Genomic DNA, 25080 nt, shown 5'->3' on the forward strand with positions numbered 1-25080 from the left:
AAAGGTCAGCTGCTGAGCTGAAGGGATGCTACTGGGCTAAAGGTCAGGAATTGACATTGATTGATGTCAGGTGATTGTCTACTGGTATTTGAGGCAGTATTCACGTTACACAAGGACACTAGCTCTGAGGAACACAATTCACATGATTGATAACAATAGCTATGTCATTTTGTACTAATCAATCACACGTAAGGTTATATTCAAGAAATACCCGTAAAGAGAAGATGATATGTGGCATTAGCCAAACATGCAGTCCTGCCAATACAGTTTGGACTTGTTGCAGTAAAACGGTCTTTCTCTTGACAGAGTGGGTTGGGGGCATGGCATACCTAAACCAAATCCCTTGGCCCCCTATTGGCCCCTTTTGTCTTCAACACGACGGGATTGACATGGAATTTAGAGTTTAGTAGCTCAGTTTCCAAACAGTTGCCTTGTGGAACTGTCATAAACCGTCTAAACTTGTGTCCGGGCACCTGTTTACATGTTCTCTCGTTAGAGAAAGATATGAGGTCTGGAAGCAGCTTAGGGTACTCCAGTCCTCATTTTACTTTAGCCTAGCCAGGTTCACTGTAGTCGGTATCAAATCAAAACCAAATCAAATTCAAATGTATTTGTCACGTGCGCCGATGACAACAGGTGTAGGTAGACCTTACAGTGAAACGTTTACTTACAAGCCCTTAAACCAACAATGCAGTTTTAAGAAAAAATTGTCTTAAGAAAGTATTTACTAAAATAAACTGAAGTAAAAATAAAGGAAAAAAATATCTAATAATTAAAGAGCAACAATACCGGGGGTACTGGTACAGATGTAACGGATGTGAAACGGCTAGTTTAGTTAGCAGTGTGCGCTAAATAGCGTTTCAATCGGTGACGTCACTTGCTCTGAGACCTTGAAGTAGTAGTTCCCCTTGCTCTGCAAGGGCCGCGGCTTTTGTGACGACGCTTCGTAGGTGTCAGTTGTTGATGTGTGCAGAAGGTCCCTAGTTCGCGCCCGGGTATGGGCGAGGGGACGGTCTAAAATTATACTGTTACACAGAGTCATATGTGCGGGGGCACAGGTTAGTTGAGGTAATTGAGGTAATATGTACGTGTAGGTAGAGGTAAAGTGACTATCCATAGATATGGGTGATGCAGTCGGTTAGGCTACAATTGCGTTTCGCAAGAAGAATTCATAGGTTTAGTGGGAGAAACACAAAGTGGAACATTCCCATAGATGTTTACCAGTAAAACACACACACACACACACACACACACTCCCATTCCCCCCACCATAACCTTCCAAATGATCTAGCTCGCTGTTTACGAAATGTGAAAAATAAATCTGATATTGATTAAGGATGATCACCACATCTTTTGTCATGAAGTGCAGGTAGCCTAGCAGTTAAGAGCATTGGGCCAGTAACCAAAAAGGTCTCTGGTTTGAATCCCCAAGCCGTCTATGTGAAGAATCTGTTGATGTGCCCTTGATCAAGGCACTTAACCCTAATTGCTCCTTTAAGTCGCTCTGGATAAGAGTGTCTGCTAAATGACTCAAATGTAATTGTGTTAACAATATTTACAATATTTTGCTTTGGTTCCTGTTTGGATTCATTTACACAACAACTTCCTCTACTTGCTAAGGATGGCCTCTTATTGGATGGCCCACATTGGTGGATACTTTATGAGTATGTCTCTCTCTCCCATTCTCTACTCCTTCTCTTCTTTTCCTTTCTCTATGACATCTCTCCATCTTCCCTTTTCATCTCTCCCTCTCGTGTTGTTTTCCCTCTATATCACCGTAACAGAGTCAGAGTGAGGTCAGATATACACTACCTGCCACACAGACTGACACACGTTGACAGACCAGACTACTAGATTTACATTTGCCAGATTCCTGACTGTCCCTTTAACAACATCCCATCTCTCACACAAAAGGTCCCTCCATTCCTCTACTCCTCCATTCTTCCATCCCTTCATCCCTCCAGCCTTCTCTTCTTTAACAACGTAAAACATTTTTTTACAGAAAGGACAGGAAAGACAAGTGGCTAATGTGTACTCTCTCGCTCCCTCTCTTTCCTTGATCATTCCATCCATCACTCCATCTTGCCATCCCTCCATCCATCTCTCCTCAAACAGACCCACTAAGGCGAGTTTAGTCGGTTTTCTTTGCATGACAGTTTGTTAACATCATGGTAACATACAGTATGCACTACCTGATGAGGTCACTCAGAGATCAGTCAATCAGGTTTAACTGTCAACGAGGGACTTTTATGTTGTCAGGCAGGGTTAGGGAGTAACTGATTACATGTACATGTAATCTGTTGCATGTAATCTGATTACAAAATAATTTTACCAACAAAAATATTGTAATCATATTACAGATACTTTTGAAAAACTAGATAATTACTTCTTGGATTACTTTTACATTTAGAAAGGATGTTTGCGAGAATTTTTTTTTTTTTTTGTCTTCTGTTTTCTCAATGACATTTAATTCAGCTTTGAAAAAAGGCTCATGATTAAGTTTGTTCCATCTGAGCGAGTCTTACCTGACCACAAGTCAGAGACCACTATGACACACCAAATGTTTGTTGGATCCTTTTTGTCTTCTTCTTTGGCCTCTTAAAGGGAAAGTAATCAGATTACATTACTGAATGGGGGGGTTGTGTCGAGGAGCTGGGTAACACTTTGATTGACAGATAGTGGAGTGATGAGGTATGATCTAGCACTTAGTAAACAGGGAGACTTCTGGGAAGAAACACAGAGGGGCAATACTAAAGCCTGAACATGTGTTATCAGAGCAGTGATGTGATTATTAAGGTGGATGTTTAATAGCACTGAGGTATGTACCTGGTGTTTACTCTGTCAAGTATAAGCAAATAGGTCTGATTGATTGATAAACATTGGTTAAATATTGAGAGCCAATATTGGGTTACTTGGAGATGACAGACTCACATCTGTATGTTAATGGCTGTTGGATGTTGGATGTAGTGTGTGTCTGTATTTGTGCGTGCTTGTCTGTGTGCAATATTTTGTGAATGGTAAAGAAAATCTCAAAGAACCCTCCTCATTGAGAACACGTTCTACGACAGGCATAGAAGTCCACCCAATCCAAGGCAGCTCCTTCTGCTCCAAAACCTGTTTCATCTCTTATCTCAACACAGAAATGAAATCCTCATCTCTCTCTCTCTCTCTCTCTCTCTCACTCTCTCTCTCTCTCTCTCTCTCTCTCTCTCTCTCTCTCTCTCTCTCTCTCTCTCTCTCTCTCTCTCTCTCTCTCCTTGTTTGTCAGAGAGTGTAAATGAATCCTTCTCTCCCGCCCCGAAGGGTGTGTGTGTGTGCGCTCGTGTGTGTGTGTGTGTGTGTGTGTGTTAGGCTTGGGCAGTATAACGTATACCAGGATATTTTGAAATGCAGGGGTAACTTAGTTAACTATCTAAGTAAGATGTGCCAAATAAATTATCACCAGCTCAGGGCTCCAGCTATGCATTTGGTTTGCTAGCTTGCAAGATCTTCTTAGTTACAGTATTGACTATCAATCCCCTCCTGGATAAAGATCCCTTCTGCCTAAATTGTTTTGTACAGAATTTTATTCGTATTTTTATTATATACCGTGTATATATTATGTTTGGAAAGAAATAGCGCCCCTTGTGTGCACTGCCTTTAATACCGTATACCCCGTTATGGTACAGGAACGGTATTACGGTATGAAAATCTGGATACCGCCAAACCCTAGTGTGTGTGTGTGTGTGTGTGTGTGGGGGGGGGGGGGGGGGGGGGGCGCAGATTAGTCCTTAAGTTCCACCCTATTGTACATCTCCCCCACTGGCTTTTCATGGGGAGGCAGGGAAAGTAGAAAGTCAAGGTGTGGCGTCTTTAAATGAATAATCCTTTAGAAGACACTCACACACACAAACACACGCACACACGCACATACACACTTGGCGTGGGAACCCAATAGAGTAGGGCATCAACATGTGCGGTAGGATACTTTCACATCAGGATTTTGACTGGGCTGGAAGCTGAATAGAGAGAGAGGGAGTCCCATGACAAAAGTTTGACGGCTCCCTTTTCTTTGTCTTTTTGTCTCTCCCAGTGTTATTTTTCTCTCTTTCTGTTTTATCCATTGTTCGTTGACATTCCTATGTCTGTGTATCCATGTGTTTCTCTGCGCACATGTCTGAAGTAGCATGTGGAGACCATGGCCTCTCTCTTTCTGTCTTTACGCTCTCTCTCTTTCTTTCTCTCTTTTTCTGTCTTTACTCTCTCTCTCTTTCTCTCTTGTTCTCCCACTCTCTCTCTCTCTCTCTCTCTCTCTCTCTCTCTCTCCCTCCAGTGGAGTAACATTGCCCTGCTTCTGTCACTCTGATTAGCATGAGTGTGGAGATCAGAGGAAAGAGTGTGGGAAAGAGAGGGAGAACTTGACCAACAGAGAGAGCGAGGAGAGAGGGCAGACTTTCCTTTCCCTCTCTTTCTATCTACCTCCCCCCCACCCCCTCCTTCACTTGTATTTGTTAAAGAGAACCCCCCTGTAAGAGTGAGGTCAAGAGTTTCAGGAGGTAGCTAGTGACATGTCTGCTGGTCATGTGAAGTGGTCTATGATCTATGAACCTGGGACTGTGTTTGCTCAACGTTTCAGCCGCAACAACCTGTAGGGGTGTTCACCATGCACCTTGTGGTGTACATACACACACACACACACACACACACACACACACACACACACACACACACACACACACACACACACACACACACACACACACACCCACATTCACATCTGTATGGCCAGACACCACAACAGACTGTGAGGTCCTCTTACAGGGCCCCTGGGATCCTGGGCCTAATTCCATATAACTTTGGCCTTGCATTCCTACCCCTGTCCCTTCACCTATCACATCCCCTACCCTTTCACCTCCACGAGGGGCCCTCCATGAGGGGTATAACTTACACTCACACTACAATCACCAACACACTACCCGTACAGACACACACATAACTATCACAACCACCTCACTTTTTACAACCCACATCCGTACAGCTCCAAACCCTGTCACCTTTCGCACCCCCTCAACCCCCCCCCCCCCCCCCCCCACTCTCTCCTCTCACCTCAACCTGTATTCAGGGGTAGATGTAAAATAGTAAATGAAAATCCGGGGCACTCAAATTAATATGATGTGCTACTTTTGGTATGGTATGGTATGTGTTCATTTGTGGTTTTCCATCATCCATTTCGTATGATATGTTACAAATAACAATTTGATATTTTACGAATTGCAATTTGTACAATATTTTAAGAATTTGCAATACATATGATATGAATTCCAATTTGTTGTGGCTAACGTTGGTTGGGTGGCTAACGCTGGGTGGCTAATATTAGCAAGTCCACGGGTTAAGGTTATGGGAAGGGTTAGCTAACATGAAAAGTAGTTGTAAAGTAGCTAAAAACAGTAAGTAGTTGCAAATTAGCTAAAATGCTAAAGTTGTCCACGGTGAGATTTGAACACGCAACCTCTGGGTTGATAGATGTTCCCATTATAAGCCTACCTATCGATGCCGACCAACCACCCTCCTTTCATTTTTGTCTTCAATAACCTTCTGTTTCATGTAACCATACCAAATGTAACATGTACTAATTTGAGTGTCCCGGATTTTTGTTTACTGTGCCACGTCTAGTCTATGAGACCAGGCTGCTCACCTCCCCAGGACGCAACCGACACCCTTTCATCCCTAATCGCATTGAAACGCCATCCCTGACCCTTGACCTCTAGCTAGCCCCTAGCTGGCCCCTAGGAGCCCCTAGCCCAGGACTGCTGCTGGGTTGTTTTAATCCTCTATGAAAGGACCTATATTGCATTGTTCCCGGTCCCAGACGGTCTCAATATTGACTGACTGACAGACTGACTGGCTGTTCATGAGTAGGCTTCGACTCTGTGTGTAGACCTACACACAGAGTTTCTCACATGAGAGGTTGTTTTCCGTCCCGCTCTGGTTTCTGAGAAAGGAGCATGCGCATTGTTCTGTGAATGGGCTTTGGTATGTGTGAGATGGCTTATGTACTTTATCTATGCTAATAGTGTGATGGATTTGAAGTTGTTGTAGGTATTCCAACGAAGCATAACGTGCAAGGACTATTGAGACATGCACCTATCTTAAAAGTCCCTGCATTGGCTAACTGTTCATTTTAGAATAGATTTTAAAAAAAAGAAAATGAAAGCACCATGTGGCCTTGCACACAAAGACATGTCTGACATGCTTTTAAGATATGTGCCTGGTCGGTCCCTCAGATCCTCTGGCCTTTTAGTTGTTCCAAAGGTCATAACCAAACATTTTGGTGAGGCTAGCCTTCAGCCACCATGGTCCTGACATTTGGAACAGCCTGCTGAAGGATCCGAGGGCCTCAGAACCTGTAGAAACCTTTTTAGAAACCTTTCTAGCTGTGCTTTTCAGTCATGCTACAGTATCTATTTTAATGATTTTATCCCATTTTATATATCTTATACATTTTAATCTATTTTAATGATTTTGTCCCATTTTATATATCTTATACATTTTAATCTATTTTAATGCATCTCTCAGTCCACTGTTATTAGTGTTTTTTACTCTTTTAATTTGTCCAACTTTGTTTTACCATTTTAATGTGTCTCGTTTGTATCTTTCTCACCTTTTATTATTTTATTTCGGACTTTGAAATGCATCCGCTTTCTTTAAGAAATGTGCTTGATGAATGAAGTTTGATGTGATTATTGAAATGGGCAGGGGGAGACGTTTAAAATGTGTATTCATTTTGAACAAAAGCTGCATTAAGGTTGACGCGTGATTGATAAACTACGATAGCAGATCCCCTATGTGTTCCCCATGTAAGAGCTCTACTTATAAGATAGTGGTTAGACTGGCCTGGTATGTGGCACCCGGTCTTTTCCTCTCTATTTCTGATCATTTCAAACATGTTAAATGTGTTGTGTATTTGTTTCAGTGGCATGATCAAACCCACTACACATCTTTAACAAAAGATCCCGGCGGTTGTTAATTCCTCATATAACACTTTTCATCGTCATAAGATGTTAGTTAGCAGATGTGGATCCAAAACATAGATCAAACACTTATTCTATATTATTCCGTTTCCGTTGGTTCAATTGTACCCGGCAAAGACAATCAAATCAAATGGAGCACTAGAAAGTGTTGTCCTAGAGGTTAAGCCTGGTACTGTATGTGGTTCTCTCTCTCAACTCAATTCAAGGGCTTTGTTGGCATGGGGAACATATGTTTACATTGCCAAAGTAAATGAAATAGGCAATAAAACAAAAGGGAAATAAACAAGGGAAACATGAGTAAACATTACACTCACAAAAGTTTTTAAAAGTGTATAGATGTTTCAAATGTTTTATTATTGGCTATGTACAGTGTTGTAAAAGTGTGCACGTAGTTGAAGTATAAAAGGGAAAAGTAGTCAGACCCCTTGACTTTTTCCACATTTTGTTACGTTTACAGCCTTATTCCAAAATGTATTAAATACATTTTTAAAAATGATCCGCAATCTACACACACTACCACATCATGGAAAAGCGAAAACAGATTTTGGGGAATTTTTGCAAATGTATTAAAAATCAAAAACAGAAATATCTTATTTACATAAATATTCAGACCCTTTGCTATGAGACTCGAAATTGAGCTCAGGTCCATTCTGTTTCCATTGATCACCCTTGAGGTGTTTCTACAACTTGATTGGTGTCCACCTGTGGTAAATTCAATTCATTGGACATGATTTGGAAAGGCACACGCCTGTCTATATAAGGTCCCACAGTTGACAGTGCATGTCAGAGCAAAAACCAAGCCATTAGGTCGAAGGAATTGTCCATAGAGCTCCGAGACAGGATTGTGTCAAGGCACAGATCTGCGGAAGGGTACCAAAAAGTGTCTGCAGCATTGATGGTCCCCAAGAACACATTGTCCTCCACCATTCTTAAATGGAAGAAGTTTGGAACCACCAAGGCTCTTCCCAGAGCTGGCAGCCTAGCCAAACGGAACAATCGGGGGAGAAGAGCCTTGGTCAGGGACGTGACCAAGAACTTGTTGGACACTCTGACAGAGCTCTAGAGTGTACCTGTTTTAGCTTTGTCATTATGGGGTATTGTGTGTAGATTGATGGTGGGAATTAAAAGATATATACATTTTAGAATAAGTCTGTAACCTAACAAAATGTGAAAAAGGTCAAGGGATCTGAATACTTTCCGAAGGAACTGTAGGTTGTATTTGCAATGCTGTTTGTGCTCCACTGGTTGCCCTTTTGTCATGGCAATGACACAAATCTTGCTGATGTGATTGGATAGTGCAAGTCTCTCTATCTGTCCCTTGTGGCTCAGTTGGTAGAGCATGTGGCTTGCATGGGGCTTTGCATGGGGCTTGCATGGGGCTTGATTCCCACTAAGGCCAACCATATGAAAATGTATTCCCGCCTCAAGTCGCTTTGGATAAAAGTGTCTGCTTAATGGCATACAGTACACAATGTAATACTAACGGTCTCTCTCTCTCTCTCCAGGGGACGACAGGAGAACCGTGTAATGGGTTGGACTGTAGTGGGGGATGCAATTGTAATCCAGAGAAAGGCAGCAGGGTAAGGCATGAATACATCTCTATTCTCTCTCCCTCTCACACACATTCACTGTGACCGACCCGCTGGATCCGGTCTTATGTACCAACATTTGAAATTGTGTTTTTTTACATTGGATAAAAATAGAGACTTGGATCTAGAAAATCGGATATCATCGACTACAGTTGAGGAACAATGGGAAAGTAATTCTGCTTTGAAAGTTGATACACTTGTAACCCCACTTTTGAGAAAATGGCCCTTGAATGTTTTGATTACACCTGTTGGAGAGCTCTTCTTCACACCCTCTTAAGCTTTAGCCCCACCCATCTCTTTAAGGATTCACATGTGAGGCCATGTGCTAAACATGTGAGTGAGTATGGTAGTGTATTAAACAACCAACGATTTCAAGACTAAAGGCTGGTTTGAACTACGTCTATCGACATGTCTGTAGAAAGTTGTCTCAGTCACATCCTGAACATTCTGTTGTTGTCCGACATGAAACGTGTTGTTGTCATTATGTAAAAGTATAAACACAAAAACAACAGGCTGCATGACGTCAGCAGCCTGGTCATCCAAAATAGCATAACTGGTGTATTTTAACACCAATAAACCTATCCATTTAAAAATGAATTGAGTATATGTTAACCTAGCAAACCAGGCAACTAAAAGCAACTTTCTAAACAATGTTTTGGTTCATTTCGAGGTTGTTAGCTAGCTAGCTAATGTTAAGTTAGCTGGCTAGACAGTTCAAATAATGACCATATCATATAGCTGACAGCATCTTAACTTTAATTTTTGTGTTCATTATTGCAGGAAAATAAACTCACAACAAGATCATTACAAGTTATTGGCGAGCTAATTACAGAAAAAAGCTTATGGTTGTGAGTGTGACGAAATAGAAGTAGGACATTCTACTGGAGAATTTTACAACTTGGACACTGTCTCATTAGCCTAACGTTATATCCTAATTTGACTTTGTTGCAAGTCATGTTGTTCTTCAAATGACCGTCTCTGGTAAACACACGCTATATCAAATGAAATCTATGTTTATTTGTCACATACACAGGATACAGAAGGTGTAAACGGTACAGTGGCTACTTGCATAGTGGGTCTTTTGTTTAGACATGTTAGCTACCTAAACAATGAATCATAATCCCAACTCACAACGTTACTACCCTGCATGAATATGCAGGTAGCTAAAGCTAACCAACTAGGTTCAATGTTAGCTAGCTAGCTAACATTAGGTTATAATTAGCAATGCAAATGGCTCTGAGATACGAAAAATATTACTACACCGATCATACACGTAACGTTAGCTAGCGAACCAGACAGCTAGCGTTCTCTAGCTAGCTATCAGTACACTTTAACTTACAATGAAAACAACTTTCTGACAAAATTAGAAACGTATGATATCTGAAAATGTAGCTAGCTAGATTTTAATGGCAAATGAAAGTTCACATGTTCCAGGAGGCATTTCTATAAAATATTTATTTTTAAATTCGAATGCCTCTCCTGTGCAGTAGTGATGCGCGACATACGCCTAGTTTCCTGAAACGAGTCACACATCTATTCTTCCTCTCCTACTACAGGAGGCACTATCTTGGCTTCTCGTCCATATCCACGCATGTCACAATTGTTATTTTTTTTAATGTTTTATTGTCGCATACACCGGATAGGTACAATCAAATGTGTTGTTTTATGAAGTTCAAAGCAGACCTGGGTCAAATACTTTAAGTACTAGAAAGTAGTTGTGGTTCTTGCAAAATAAAGTCAGAAAACACATACTGTTGCATTGAAAGTCTGGTACAGTGCCTTTGGGAAATATTCAGACTACTTGACTCAATCCACATTTTGTTATGTTACAGCTTTATTCTAAAATTAATTACATATTTTTTCCCCTCATCAAGCTACACACAATACCCCAATAATGATAACCAAAAAGAGGTTTTGATAATTTTTTGCTAATTTATTACAAATTAAAAACTGAAATAAAAAATTTACATAAGTATTCAGACCCTTTACACAGTACTTTGTCGAAGCACCTTTGGCAGCGGTTACAGCATCTTGGGTATGACGATATAGGCTTGGCACACCTGTATTTGGGGAGTTTCTCCCAGTCTTCTCTGCAGATCCTCTCAAGCTCTGTCAGGTTGGATGGGGAGCATTGCTACACAGCTATTTTCAGGTCTCTCAGATCAAATCAAATCAAATGTATTTATATAGCCCTTCGTACATCAGCTGATATCTCAAAGTGCTGTACAGAAACCCAGCCTAAAACCCCAAACAGCAAGCAATGCAGGTGTAGAAGCACGGTGGCTAGGAAAAACTCCCTAGAAAGGCCAAAACCTAGGAAGAAACCTAGAGAGGAACCAGGCTATGTGGGGTGGCCAGTCCTCTTCTGGCTGTGCCGGGTAGAGATTATAACAGAACATGGTCAAGATGTTCAAATGTTCATAAATGACCAGCATGGTCCAATAATAATAAGGCAGAACAGTTGAAACTGGAGCAGCAGCACGGCCAGGTGGACTGGGGACAGCAAGGAGTCATCATGTCAGGTAGTCCTGAGGCATGGTCCTAGGGCTCAGGTCCTCCGAGAGAGAAAAAGAAAGAGAGAAAGAGAGAATGAGAGAGAGCACACTTAAATTCACACAGGACACCGAATAGGACAGGAGAAGTACTCCAGATATAACAACCTGACCCTAGCCCCCCAACACATAAACTACTGCTGCATAAATACTGGAGGCTGAGACAGGAGTGGTCAGGAGACACTGTGGCCCCATCCGAGGACACCCCCGGACAGGGCCAAACAGGAAGATATAACCCCACCCACTTTGCCAAAGCACAGCCCCCACACCACTAGAGGGATATCTTCAACCACCAACTTACCATCCTGAGACAAGGCTGAGTATAGCCCACAAAGATCTCCGCCACGGCACAACCCAAGGGGTCTCCAAAGATGTTTGATCAGGTTCAAGTCCGGGCTCTGGCAGGGCCACTTGTTCAAATCAAATCAAAGTTTATTTGTCACGTGCGTCATTTACAAAAGGTGTTGAAATGCTTACTTACAAGCCCTAACCAACAGTGCAATGTTTTTGTAAAAAATAGGTATTAGGTAAACAATAGATAAGTAAATAAAAAAATTTAAAGTAAAAAGTAAAATGACAGTGACAATTACAGTAGCGAGGCTATATATAGGTGGTACCGGTACAGAGTCAATGTCCGGGGGCACCGGTTAGTCGGGCTAATTGAGGTAATATGTACATGTAGGTATAGTTAAAGTGACTATGCATAGATGACAAACAGAGAGTATCAGCAGCGTAAAAGAGTGGGTTGGCGGGTGCGGGGTGGCGGGACACAATGCAAATAGTCCGGGTAGCCATTAGTTTACCTATTCAGGAGTCTTATTTAGTTTATCACAGGGGGACTCCAATTTGTGGAAACATCTCAAGGATGATCAATGGAACAGGTCACTTGAGTTCAATTTAGAGTCTCATAGCAAAGGGTCTGAATACTTATGTAAATAATTATTACACACACACTCTCCTTTAAAAGCGTGCCTACGCACTAATATCAAACTCCTTTTGTTTTAACATCTTATTTAGATCCCTCAAGCACCAACTGACCACTTATAGTTCAAGAGCGTAAACGAATCAGTCATTCTAAAAAGATAGACATTAGCCAGAAATGTGTTGCACACTTACGTAGATTATTACTTTAATACTCTTCGGAAAAATATCCTTTGCTGTTGCTGCCGTGATGGCTGGTTTATTTAATCTTCTGTCCTCGTCTCCACAGTATATAGGAGAGTCCAAGTTCAACGGGTCCTAACCATACCTGTGTTCAGCCCTTTGCTGAAGTTGATACCTGCAGGCTAGGAATAGTCATAGTCAATTACCTTACCTGACCCTGATCTGAGAGAATTAGACACACACACACACACACACACACACACACACACACACACACACACACACACACACACACACACACACACACACACACACATAGTGCACACACATACGAGTGCTCGGACACACACACACACACACACACACACACACACACACACACACACACGCACACTATCCCTGCTTCTCACCTGTAGCTACTTGATAACCTTTTACCAATGTGGTCTCATGCAGTGACAATGCCCAGGCTAGACAAATCTGGATGCTGGCCAACAGGAATGTTTCCCTGTGTTCTGGGCTAGGCAGGTCTAGATGTTGGCAAACAGAGATGTTACCCTGTGTTTCTCCCTAAGGCCTGACAGTGGCTCCTTTACCTGCTCTGGCCTCGCTCCAAGCCACTGTTTGTTCTGTCCTGCTACTGCTCCACACCTTGTAGAGTCTGTCTGTCTGTGTCTGTCTGTCTGTGTCTGTCTGTGTCTGTCTGTCTGTGTCTGTCTGTCTGTGTGTGCCAGCGATCACTCCCAAATTCTAAATGCCAGGGGGAGGAACACTAGTGGACACATGCCCCACCCCTATCCATTATCCCTCCCCTCCCCCTTTCACCCTTACCTACACCCCTGCCCCCCGCCCCTCACCCCCTAACAAAACATTACCAGATCATGTCCCTGAATTACTTTTGGTGCGTCTCAAATGGCACCCTATTCTCTACGCAGTGCACTAAGTTTGACCAGAGCTCTATAGAACTTGGTCCAAAGAAGTGTACTACATAGGGAATAGAGTGCCATTTGGGACTCGTCCCCACAACCTCACCTCGCCCTCTTGCCGAGAAGATTTGTTTTGACACGGGGGGAGGGGATAAAGAAACAAATAAAAACAACAACATCCGTTTTACGACGGGGTTGATTTATGATCGGATGAATAGAAGAAAAGAAGGTGAGATGTTTAACATGACGTCTAGCGAGTGCTAACTGCTGCCGACGTGTGTGACACTAAGGAGTTTGACATTAAGGCCCTATTCCCGCTACGAGATGTGAAGGAGAGTCTGAGGAGCCAGGTGTTCGAAAGAGAATTCTACTTTTCAATTCACATGACATCCTTTCCGTACCTTTCGTTGTGGCTGGCAATGCGACATTCTCTGGTCCGCAGCTCAAATGTACAGTAAATATCACAGTAGCCACTAGCCAGTAAGCACAAACTATTTAACAATTCGAGCAACTTAATTCTAAAACATATTACCATTTTGAAAAATGCAACCAAACCATAACCCACTCGAATAATGCTAAAATCCACAAGCATGTGCAGAAAATTAAAGAGTTTATTTTCTCATCCGCACACATTAAACTAGCTGATAATACAGCTATTAGACCCAGTGCAGTCAAGCACAAAAACAAAACACTATTGAGATTTAATGCTACGGCAACCATTTCAGAATGTAACAGGCTGCTACTATTATTTCAGGTAAAAACGTAATAAAACAAGTCAAATTTTGGGGGGGGGAAATGACTACATTTCAGCTGTTTTGAAAACATGGCTATGCTAAAACAACTTTTACTGTAAGAGCGTTGGCTCGACGAGACAATTATGTTTACACTGCCCTGCTTCGGGGGGGGGTCGTGTTCTACCTCACATGGAGGCTGCTGAAGGGAGGACGGCTCATAATAATGGCCCGAACGGAGTACATGGAATGGTACCAAACCCATGGTTTTCATGTGTTTCATACCATTCCATTCACTCCGTTCCATTCCGTCCTCCCCTCAGTAGCCTCCGCTGTTCTGGAGGTAGCGGTCGAGACATGACAAGTTCACAGTGTAGCCGAGGGTATTTTTAACGAAAAGTCTATGTGTGAAGACCCTGTAAGTTAGGGGGGGGGGGGGATAGCGTTGTAAAATAGCACTGGGTGGGTTCACAACAGCGTAGTACTGACAGCTACTGTCTACCGCAGAAAATAACCATGTCCTTACCTCGTAGACCATGTCGCAGGAGGGGTCAGCTAGAGAGGGCTCATACCCTCCCTCACGTTATCACTCGGCTTCCTACCCCACACAGCGAATAAACAACTTCAAGAATAGGACAAGGAACTGGTGATGGAGTGAAAGAATAATGGAAGGAACAAGAGGACGCGGTGATAAGCAAAACAATGACATAAAAGAGGACGATATCGAAAGTAGAGTGGAGACTCCCATCCTGACTCGTGTCCTCCGGACAGATGCCCTAGACACCTCTCGTGCCAAAACGTTTGAGGTGGTCTGATGTGGTGTGTATAGATTTAGATGAGTGAGATAGGTTAACCTCTCAGGGAGGCTGTTTTCTACGCCTCAATCTTCATTCAGACCTTCTCCCTTTGCCAAAGCGGATTTTTTTAAATCATTGCCAGTATCTGTATCACACCCATGATGCATCATGCTAATGTTTTCAACACTTGATGTAAGGTTTAGTCATTAGGTATGGCTACAGGACAGAACATTGAATTATATGGTCAAGTTCAATAACATGAGTCATTGTCTGTGGATTTGACACTTGCAGGCATAGTCCAAAGAAACATTGTAGAAACATATCATCCTAAAGTATTTCCAATTCATTTGGCAGAATACCCACCTCCAGTTGGAACAAGCTGTTTAGCCCAGGGGACAGAGAAAATGTTCCTCTCTCTCTCTCTGGGGCTCTTTCTCTCTGTGTCCCTGTTGATCTCTCTCTCTTTCTTTCCCCATCTCCCTCTCCTCCCCTCTCCTTCTCCCCCCTCTCTCACCCCCCCCCCCCCCCCCTCTCTCTCTTTGATTCTCTATGTTTAGTCTACTCTGACTGAGTGCACCTTTTTAGATCAGTTTTGCCTCTCGTGGCCTTGATCTATCTGGTTATTTATTCTGTGTGGTGCAGTTAGAATTATATTGGCAAGCTAAAAGGCTCCACACACACGCAAACACACACACACGTTGTTTTTCTAATCCGACTAAATAGCTTTTTATGTTGTCAGATGAACTGATATCAAAGTGAATCATTTTAGCTTCGCCAGTGGGCTGCAAACATCTCACACTCTCTCTGGTTGGCTCGGTTGGCTCAGACCGACAGTAGGTGTGCTGAGCAGCTGTCGGTGTGTGTGTGTTTGCGTGTCTATGTCCATGTCTGTGTCTATTCCAACGCAATCTCCAGAGATTGAGTTGGGTTGGTCTTATTCAGTACGTGTGTATGCGTTAGTCCCCTTGTCCTTGTCTGTGCCTCAGCTCCCTAGCGTCCCTAGTCTTACCAGCACAAGGACCTACTTACTACCTCTACGGTACCCAGTCTGTAGCCAAACAGCAATTACCTAAGGGCTGTCTGAGGCAGTACACACACAGTGGGGCTGCAGCCTACACTTACACAGACACACGGATAGAGGCCTTGCAGCAAATAACATAGTGGCGACTATATTACGCTCCACACACACACACACACACACACACACACACACACACACACTCCTATTGTTTAACGCCAACCCTAAGTGGAGGGTGTTGGTTTGTCTCTGCTCAGTTTTCTCCTGTCTCAAAGGCACGTTTTGAGGTATTTGTCTTAACCACAGATCTGGGATCAGATAAGACTACCACAGACGTCAACCACAATGGGGACTTTACAGAAAAAGAAAGACACGAGATCAGTTTAGGCGGAAATTGAGAAGCACGCTTGAGGTAGACGTAGGTATTTAAATCTGATTATATCACCTGAATCATAACCTTAAACATAAGCAAAACTTGCACTGGAAGCATGTTTGAGTGGAGGTTTGTCTTCTAATCTACTGATATAGGATCAGATTAGCCTACCAATATAACAACCATAACCATAACGGGATGACATGCCAAACCGACATAAGATCAGTATCTAAGCCCTACAGAGTATCATCCCTATTCCCCTATTCCATTGGAAGCTATTAACCCCATATCTAGGATCAGATCAGCCTACCACCCAATAACCGTAAGTGGGGATCAGTGTCTCAGGCAAAAGACATCCTACCTCTACCTCAACCAGCCATCCTACTCTCTTAGAAAAAAAGGGTTCCAAAAGGGTTCTTTGGCTGTCCCCATAAGATAACCCCTTTTGGTTCCAGTTATAACCCCTTTTGGTTCCAGTTATAACCCCTTTTGGTTCCAGTTAGAACCCCTTTTGGGTTCCAGTTAGAACCCCTTTTGGGCTCCAGTTAGAACCCCTTTTTGGGCTCCAGTTAGAAACCCCTTTTGGGCTCCTTGTTACGCCCTTTGTGGTAAGGGTTGGAATCCAAAAGGGTTCTACCTGGAACCAAAAGGGTTCTACCTAGAATCAAAAAGGGTTCTCATATGGGGACAGCCGAAGAACCCTTTTAGGCTGTAGATATTTGCTTTTTTTTCTACGAGTGTACACATCGCTTAGCCATCTCGACCCAAGTTACACCCTCCAAAATGGACACCGTGCCAGCTGCATTATGTCATTCTCCATGTACATTTCCACCTCCACCCTTTGTCTTAGCTGTCTCTGAATCAATGATGCCATACAATACCAGGACGGCACCATCGAGTGATTTCTAATCAGGTTATTATCTACAAACGCCTTAATGTAATAAATAATACTGTGACATATTGGAACATGTCCATTTAGAGTCTAGGCTTAGAGGAGGATCAGCTGGCAGGGAAACATATAGACAATAACATCTGGGATAAATGTTTACACTGTGGGACCATAAATCTGGAGATGGGACACACACTGATACATACAGGTACCCCCCCCCCCCTTATCTCATCCCGATCTCTATCTTAGGCCTATCCCTCAGCCTCTATCCATAGGGGGGAATCCACTTATACATGGACACACGAAGAAGAGAGAGAGAGAGAGAGAGAGAGAGAGAGAGAGAGAGAGAGAGACGTTTCCACCAGAGGTGAGGGGTCGCGGAGGGACAACAGGATGCTTTGTGTTAACATCAACACCAGGCATTTATCTGCTTAGGGCCTCGGGCCCCAAGGGACCACACCAAGACCCAGGGCCCTGAAACATATGTCTTCACTTTGGGAAAGAGAGAGAGAGAAATGGAGAGGTAGGAAATTAAACAATGCAAAGCTGTGTGTATTTGAGATCATCAAAGCCTTGTGGCCTTAGTGCTTCTTTAGTCAAAATCAGTTGCTGATCTTTTACAAATACACAGAGGATCAGTGTAATAGAATGTGTATACTTGTTACTCTAAAAGTCTTTAAGAGATTAAGCTTACTCCTACACAGAGCCAGTAGGGGGTTAGGCATGAGAGGATAGTGAACTCCCTCTTCCCCTCTCCCCCTCTTTCTCTATCTTCCTCTGTCCCTCTTGGGCCCCTCGATGAAAGAGTACGTCCCTGGACCTCCAGCTTGACCGAATTCCTTACCCTAATCTTATTTCAGAGAGGGAGGAGCGAGATAGAGAGGCCGACAGATAAAGAGACCGATGGGGAGGAGATGAGATGAGGGGGTGGAGGCGGTAGTGATGATGCTGACGAGCAGATGGAGGGTCTTCTAGACACACACACACAAAAACACACATTGTGACTCTGATTGCACACTGACCAGATCAGAGCTGGCGCTATGAGAACTCTTTGAGCACACTTCTCTCTCCCTCTTCCTATCTCTCTCTCTTCCTCTTCCTCACTCCCTCCATCTCTCTCCAAATGTTTTCTAATGTGCTGTTTTTGTCATTATTAGCGGTGTCTACGTTTTGCTGACTGGCTTCCAACTCACAGTCCCGTGTTGAATGCCGAGAGAGAATGTGTGTGTGTGTGTGTGTGTGGACCAGAAGTGCCTACAAGAATAGTAAACAAACGGATATTTGACCAACTGGGGACATTTTTTTAGCTCCACCAAGTCAGATGCTATTTCTAGGGGGTTTATGGTTAAGGTTAGAATTATGTTAGGGGTTAGGATAAGCTGTACAAGACTGTGTGCGTACACTCGCCCACTACCTCTGCAACAACCTGCGCCCCTCAACCCTTCTCTCTGAAAAGCACTTTTCTGTTTTATCAGTTCATGATCCACCTCTTCTAACCCAAGCAGAACCTCTAGTTCAGTCTAAACATGAACTAAAGGTTTGTTTAGGCTTACAGCAGGTTGACCTAAACAAGTACACACACGCACACACACCATGAGACGCACACACACTGAGAAATGATGGATGTATAGAATTTGAACAACTTTTTACCTCCCACAGAGTTGGTCAGACCTACAAAACACTGTCCATGCATACACACAAACACACAGACAGGCTCAGGATGTTTATCAGTTCATCATAACATAGACACATTGGTGATGATGATAGTGTGTTAGGTGGATCTGGGGTTTTCCATTCCTTTTAGACAACTAGCCTTCTTTAAAAAAAAAAAATGTTTGCTTCAGAGTGAACTCTGTGACTTTTCTACTTTGTTTCGGCCAAGCGGGTAAATGTACCTAACATTCCTAAAGATTCATCCGCTGTACAGTGAGTAGGTCAAGGACACTTTGAAGTTCTAGTGCCCATGCAGGACCAACTCTCACCCATTTAAACAAATAGATATATATTCTACCCTTATTTTACCAGGTAAGTTGACTGAGAACACATTCTCAGTTACAGGGGAGAGGTGGAGGAGGAGGATGAATGAGCCATTTGGAACCCGATGATGATTAGGTGGCCATGATGGTATGAGGGCCAGATTGGGAATTTAGCCAGGACACCGGGGTTAACACCCCTACTCTTACGATAAGTGCCATGGGATCTTTAGTGACCACAGAGAGTCAGGACACCCGTTTAACATCCCACCCTGAAAACTGTACTGACAGGTCAGGTGTACTAGGACTAACTTTGACTTTGAACTGCTACACATACATACCTCCTCTCGCTCTCGCTCTCTCTCTCTTTCTTCTTATCTGCCATCCTCCGACTCCCTCCCTTCTCCCCTCCCCTCATGTCCTATCTGACCTTTAACCCCTACTAGACTGCTGGTCTGTCCGGGCAGGTGTGTGGTCGGGTGATAAGTGGTCACCACGACGACGCTGGTCATTAGACTAGAGACAGACAATAGCCGTCTGACAACCTCTCTCCAACCCTTCATTATCCCTCATTCCCTCCCTCCTTTCCCTCCCTCCCGTCATCTTTTCACTCACTATCCCCTTCACTCGCTTTCGTTTTGTTTTTCAAGTTCAAAGGCGAGAGAGCGAGAGAGCGAGAGAGAGAGAGAGAGAGATTTAAAGCCAGTATTGAATTAATGGTCACCATAGATCAAGTTCTTGTGTCTTGAGTTATTTTGTTATGTGGCATTTCAATGCATTACACTGCCCCCTTCTGGTGAATTCTGTCTCATCCTGACTTAGAACACAGCAGTGCTGATTTGGGATCAGTTTGCCTTTTAGATTACAATGAATAACATTACATGGAAAAGGGCGACCTGATCCTAGATCAGCACTCTTACTCTGAGACTCTTGATACGCATCTTTAGCTTTGTTCTCATTTCAGAACCTATTTCTGCATTCTTACTGTAGAACCCTCAGCATCTTGGTTACATGTGTCACACTCAATTACGTCCTATACGATCCCCGTCATATGAACTGAAATACAATGTTTTCATACCACATTTAGAAGGTCCGTAGAGGGGACATATGGATTTAACAGTAAATATATCAAAGAACTGATCTGATCTACGATGATGGTGATCACCACCATGATGAGAACCACTTTATAAATGATGAAAGGAATACAAATATTTGTATAAAATGTTTTCATTCTTTTCTGTTTGTTATTCTATCTTTTCCTCAGCAAGGACGTGCCTGTCTGGGACTCATCATGGTGTTATAGAACACGTATTAACCATCTATTGACGCTCATGTCAAAGCCCAAACCAAGTCCAGTCTTCATTTTGTGTGTGTGTGTGTGTGTGTGTGTGTGTGTGTGTGTGTGTTCGGTGTCTACACGTGAGAACCGATAGACTTTTATCCAGACCTCCAGTGTGATTACAGTTACAGCATCTAATTTAATCTGTAGTGTACAATCATTTATGCAATTTCCCCCTTTCCACAGAGACTACCCTGCCCTATTTGGCATCAAACTACTCAACCCATTTCTCTCCAATGAAAGGATGTGTTAGGCGTGTAGGAGCACATTCCAGCTGGTACATAAAAGGCTTTTGAGGTGCTGCCCTCCACCTTTTGTACCAGTGTGTTTGTGGGTAGCTAGACCCATATTTCTGTACGGACAGGATATGAGGCATGTAGGTTAGTGAAAGAATAAGTTACTTATAGACATTTAGGTGCACATCTTGTTTCATAGAACTAAAAGTCTTAGATGAAATCACCTGAAGTCACCTTCTCAAATCAAATCACATTTTATTGGTCACATGTGCCGAATACAACAGGTTTCACCTTACAGTGAAACGCTTACTTGCGAGCCCCTAACCAACAATGCAGTTTAAAAAAAAAACGGATAAGAATAAGAAATAAAGGTAACAAGTGACATCAGCAGTAAAATAACAATAGCGAGACTATATACAGGGGGGTACCGGTACAGAGTCAATGTGCGGGGGCACCGGTTAGTTGAGGTAATATGTACATGTAGGTAGAGTTATTAAAGTGACTATGCATACATGATAACAACAGAGATTTGCAGCGGTAAAAAGGGGGAGGGGGGGAGGGGGCAATGCAAATAGTCTGGGTAGCCATTTGATTAGGTGTTCAGGAGTCTTATGGCTTGGGAGTAGAAGCTGTTTAGAAGCCTCTTGGACCTAGACTTGGCGCTCCGGTACTGCTTGCCGTGTGGTAGCAGAGAGAACAGTCTATGACTAGGGTGGCTATTGTCTTTGGCAATTTTTAGGGCCTTCCTCTGTCATCACCTGGTATAGAGGTCCTGGATGGCAGGAAGTTTGGCCCAGTGATGTACTGGGCCGTTATCACTACCCTCTGTAGTGCCTTGCGGTCGGAGGCCGAGCAGTTGCCATACCAGGCAGTGATGCAACCAGTGCTCTCGATGGGGCAGCTGTAAAACCTTTTGAGGATCTGAGGACCCATGCCAAACCTTTTCAGTCTCCTGAGGGGAATAGGTTTTGTTGTGCCCTCTTCATGACTGTCTTGGTGTGTTTGGACCATATTAGTTTGCTGGTGATGTGGACACCAAGGAACTTGACGCTCTCAACCTGTTCTCAACCTGCTCCACAATAGCCCCGTCGATGAGAACGGGGGCGTGCTTGGTCCTCTTTTTCCTGTAGACCACAATCATCTCCTTTGTCTTGATCATGTTGAGGGAGAGGTTATGGTCCTTGCACCACACGATCAGGTATCTGACCTCCTCCCTATAGGCTGTCTCATCGTTGTCGGTGATCAGGCCTACCACTGTTGTGTCATCAGCAAACCTAATGATGGTGTTGGAGTCATGCCTGGCCATGTAGTCATGAGTGAACAGGGATTATAGGAGGGGACTAAGAACGCACCCCTGAGGTGCACCCGTGTTGAGAATCAGCATGGGGGATGTGTTGTTACCTACCCTTACCACCTGGGGGCGGCCCGTCAGGAAGTCCCGGATCCAGTTGCAGAAGGAGGTGTTTAGTCCCAGGGTCCTTAACATTGATGAGCTTTGAGGGCACTATGGTGTTGAACGCTAAGCTGTAGTCAATTAATTGTATTCTCACATAGGTGTTACTTTTGTCCAGGTGTGAAAGGGCAGTGTGGAGAGCAATAGAGATTGCATCATCTGTGGATCTGTTGGTGCGGTATGCTAATTGGAAATGGGTCTAGGGTTTCTGGGATAATGGTGTTGATGTGAGCCATGACCAGCCTTTCTTAGGCAAGGCACTATGGTGGTCTGCTTAAAACATATTGGTATTACAGACTCGGACAGTGAAGACATTTGCAAGTTGGACAGAGCATGCTCACAGTATTCCGTCCGGCCGTACGGGCTTGTGAATGCTGAGCTGTTTAAAGGTCTTACTAACAAAGGCTGTGGAGAGCATGATCACACACTCTTCTGGAACAGCGGGTGCTCTCATGCATGTTTCAGTGTTATTTGCCTCGAAGTGAGCATATAAGTAGTTTAGCTTGTCTGGTAGGCTCGTGTCACTAGGCAGCTCTCGGCTGTGCTTCCCTTTGTAGCCTTTAATGGTTTGCAAGCCCTGCCACTGACGAGCGTCAGAGCCGGTGTAATACGATTCAATCTTAGTCCTGTATTGACGCTTTCCTGTTTGATGGTTTGTCTGAGGGCATAGCAGGATTTCTTGTAAGCTTCTGTTAGAGTCCTGCTCCTTGAAAACAACAGCTCTAGCCTTTAGGTCAGTGCGGATGTTGCATGTAATCCATGACTTTTGGTTGGGGTATGTACGTACGGTCACTGTGGGTACGACGTCATCGATGCACTTATTGATGAAGCCAATGACTGATGTGGTGTACTCCTCAATGCCATTGGAGGAATCCAAGAACATATTCCAGCCTGTGCTAGCAAAACAGTCCTGTAGCTTAGCATCTGGTGCTTCCTGCTTTAATTTTTGCTTGGAATCAGGAGGATATAATTATGGTCAGATTTGGAGGGCGAGGGAGAGCTTTGTACAAGTCTCTGTGTGTGGGGTAAAGGTGGTCCGGAGTTTTTTTCCCCTTTGCTTGCACATTTAACATGCTGATAGACATTTGGTTAAACAAATTTAAGTGTCCCTGCATTAAAATCCCCGGCTAGTAGGAGCGCCGCCTCCGGGTGAGCGTTTTCTTGTTTGCTAATGGTGGAATACATTTCATTCAATGCTGTCTTGGTGCCAGCCTCTGACTGTGGTGTTATGTAAACAGCTACGAAAAATCCAGATGAAAACTCTCTAGGTAGATAGTGTGGTCTACAGCTTATCATGAGATACTCTACCTCAGGCGAGCAATAGCTTGAGCCTTCCTTAGATATCGTGCACCAGCTGTTATATACAAAAATAGTCCGCCGCCCCTTGTCTTACATGTACGCCACTGTTCTATCCTGCCGGTACACCGTATAACCAGCCAGCTGTATGTTGATGGTGTCGTAGTTCAGCCACAACTCTGTGAAGCATAAGATATTACAGTTTTGAATGTCCCGTTGGTAGTTTAATCTTGCGCTTAGGTCATCAATTTTATTCTCCAAAGATTGCACGTTTGCTAGAAGAGTGAAAGGAAGTGGGGGTTTATTCGATCGCCTATGAATTCTCAGAAGGCAGCCCGCCCTCTGGCCCCTTTTTCTCCACCTCCTCTTCATGCAAATCACGGGGATCTGAGCCTGTTCCCGAGAAAGCAGTATATTGTTCGCGTCAGGCTCATCAGACTCATTAAATGAAAAAAAGGATTCTGCCAGTCAGTGGTGAGTAATCGCAGTCCTGATGTCCATAAGTTATTTTTGGTCATAAGAGACGGCAGTGGCAACATTATGTACAAAATAAGTAACAAAATAAGTTACAAACAACGCAAATAAACGAACAAAAAACAATCGGTTGGGAACACGTAAAACGTCTGCCTTCTTCTCCGGCGCCATTTCCACGCTTTGGGCAGTAGTGTACGTTTTTGGGTTTCAAGGCCAGTAGAACTTTGGATATTTCAGAGCAGAATTTCCCAATCCTGTCATTTTTGCTAATGGTTTTCAGTCTTAACCCCTTTAAGAAATACAAATAAGTGCTTTTGGTATTCTTGCTCCCAGAAGTAGGACCACTATGAGCCTGGTCAGAGAGGCTAGTTAGTGTCCCAAAGGACACCCGTTTCCCTCTAAACTGCACTACTTTTGACCAGAGCTCTATGCGCCCTGGTCAAAAGTAGTGCCCTACATAGGGAATAGGGTGTCATTTGGAACACACACAAGGTGTCAGGGGGAGCCGTGTGTTGAGGAGCAATAACACAGAGGAGAGCCAGGACAGTGGAGGAGTCCCACGCTTTGGGCACACACAATATTACACACACTTACACACACTTACACACACTCCCCTGAGCGGGTTGTTAACAAAACACACAGGAATCTCAATCCCAACATAAACACAGCTGGAAGGACCCCCCCCCCCCCCCCCCCCCCCCTGCGACACACACACACATTTGTACAGTCATACACATGTTCAAGGACACATATTCTCTTTCTGAAACACACTCACATACTGTACCCTCCCACTCGACCAAGCTCTCTCTCTCCTATCATGTAATGGTGGCAGAAACGTGTCAAAGTGAGAGGAACGAGACCCACATCATCTTCCCTCTTTCCTTTTCTCCTCTTTCCCCTGTACCTCTCAAATGATCCCCCTGTACCTCTCAAAGGTTTCACAGTGAAGGGATTTTATGTAGTGTAAGATAACAGAGCAAAAAGGCCTTCCCTAAATGTCTAGAGCCAGAAGTAATGAATTCAACTAATAACGTGTTTTAAGGATAAAGTTGTCCACATGACGTCACCGTTTCATCTGTAAGTTATTTTAGCATCTAGAGCCCTCCAACTCAACTCTGGACCTGAAAGCTAGTTCCACTGCATTGTTCCACTCTAGTCAGGGATTGATTTAGACCTGCGACACCAGGTGTGTGAAATGAATTGTCAGGTAGAACAGAGACCTAGCAGGCTCCGGACATCATAGGGTAAGAGTTGAATTCTCCTGGTCTAGAGGGACTAAGGGATACATTGAGGTGTTTTAAAAAAAAAAAAATAATATTACCA

The 25080-nt window shown here is 43.6% G+C and overlaps 1 protein-coding gene across 4 annotated transcripts in view; it reads left to right on the top strand.

Annotated features, from left to right (window-relative positions):
• LOC139378814 (collagen alpha-6(IV) chain-like) overlaps positions 1-25080 on the top strand; it is a 166629-nt gene that overhangs the window by 77474 nt on the left and 64075 nt on the right. For all 4 annotated transcript variants that reach the window (XM_071121334.1, XM_071121336.1, XM_071121333.1 and 1 more), the window contains exon 4: positions 8516-8590. In XM_071121334.1, the coding sequence (XP_070977435.1) occupies positions 8516-8590 (75 nt within the window). The remainder of the gene's footprint in view (positions 1-8515; positions 8591-25080) is intronic.

Source organism: Oncorhynchus clarkii, chromosome 21 (genome assembly GCF_045791955.1).
Source record: "Oncorhynchus clarkii lewisi isolate Uvic-CL-2024 chromosome 21, UVic_Ocla_1.0, whole genome shotgun sequence".
Classification (NCBI taxonomy): domain Eukaryota; kingdom Metazoa; phylum Chordata; class Actinopteri; order Salmoniformes; family Salmonidae; genus Oncorhynchus; species Oncorhynchus clarkii.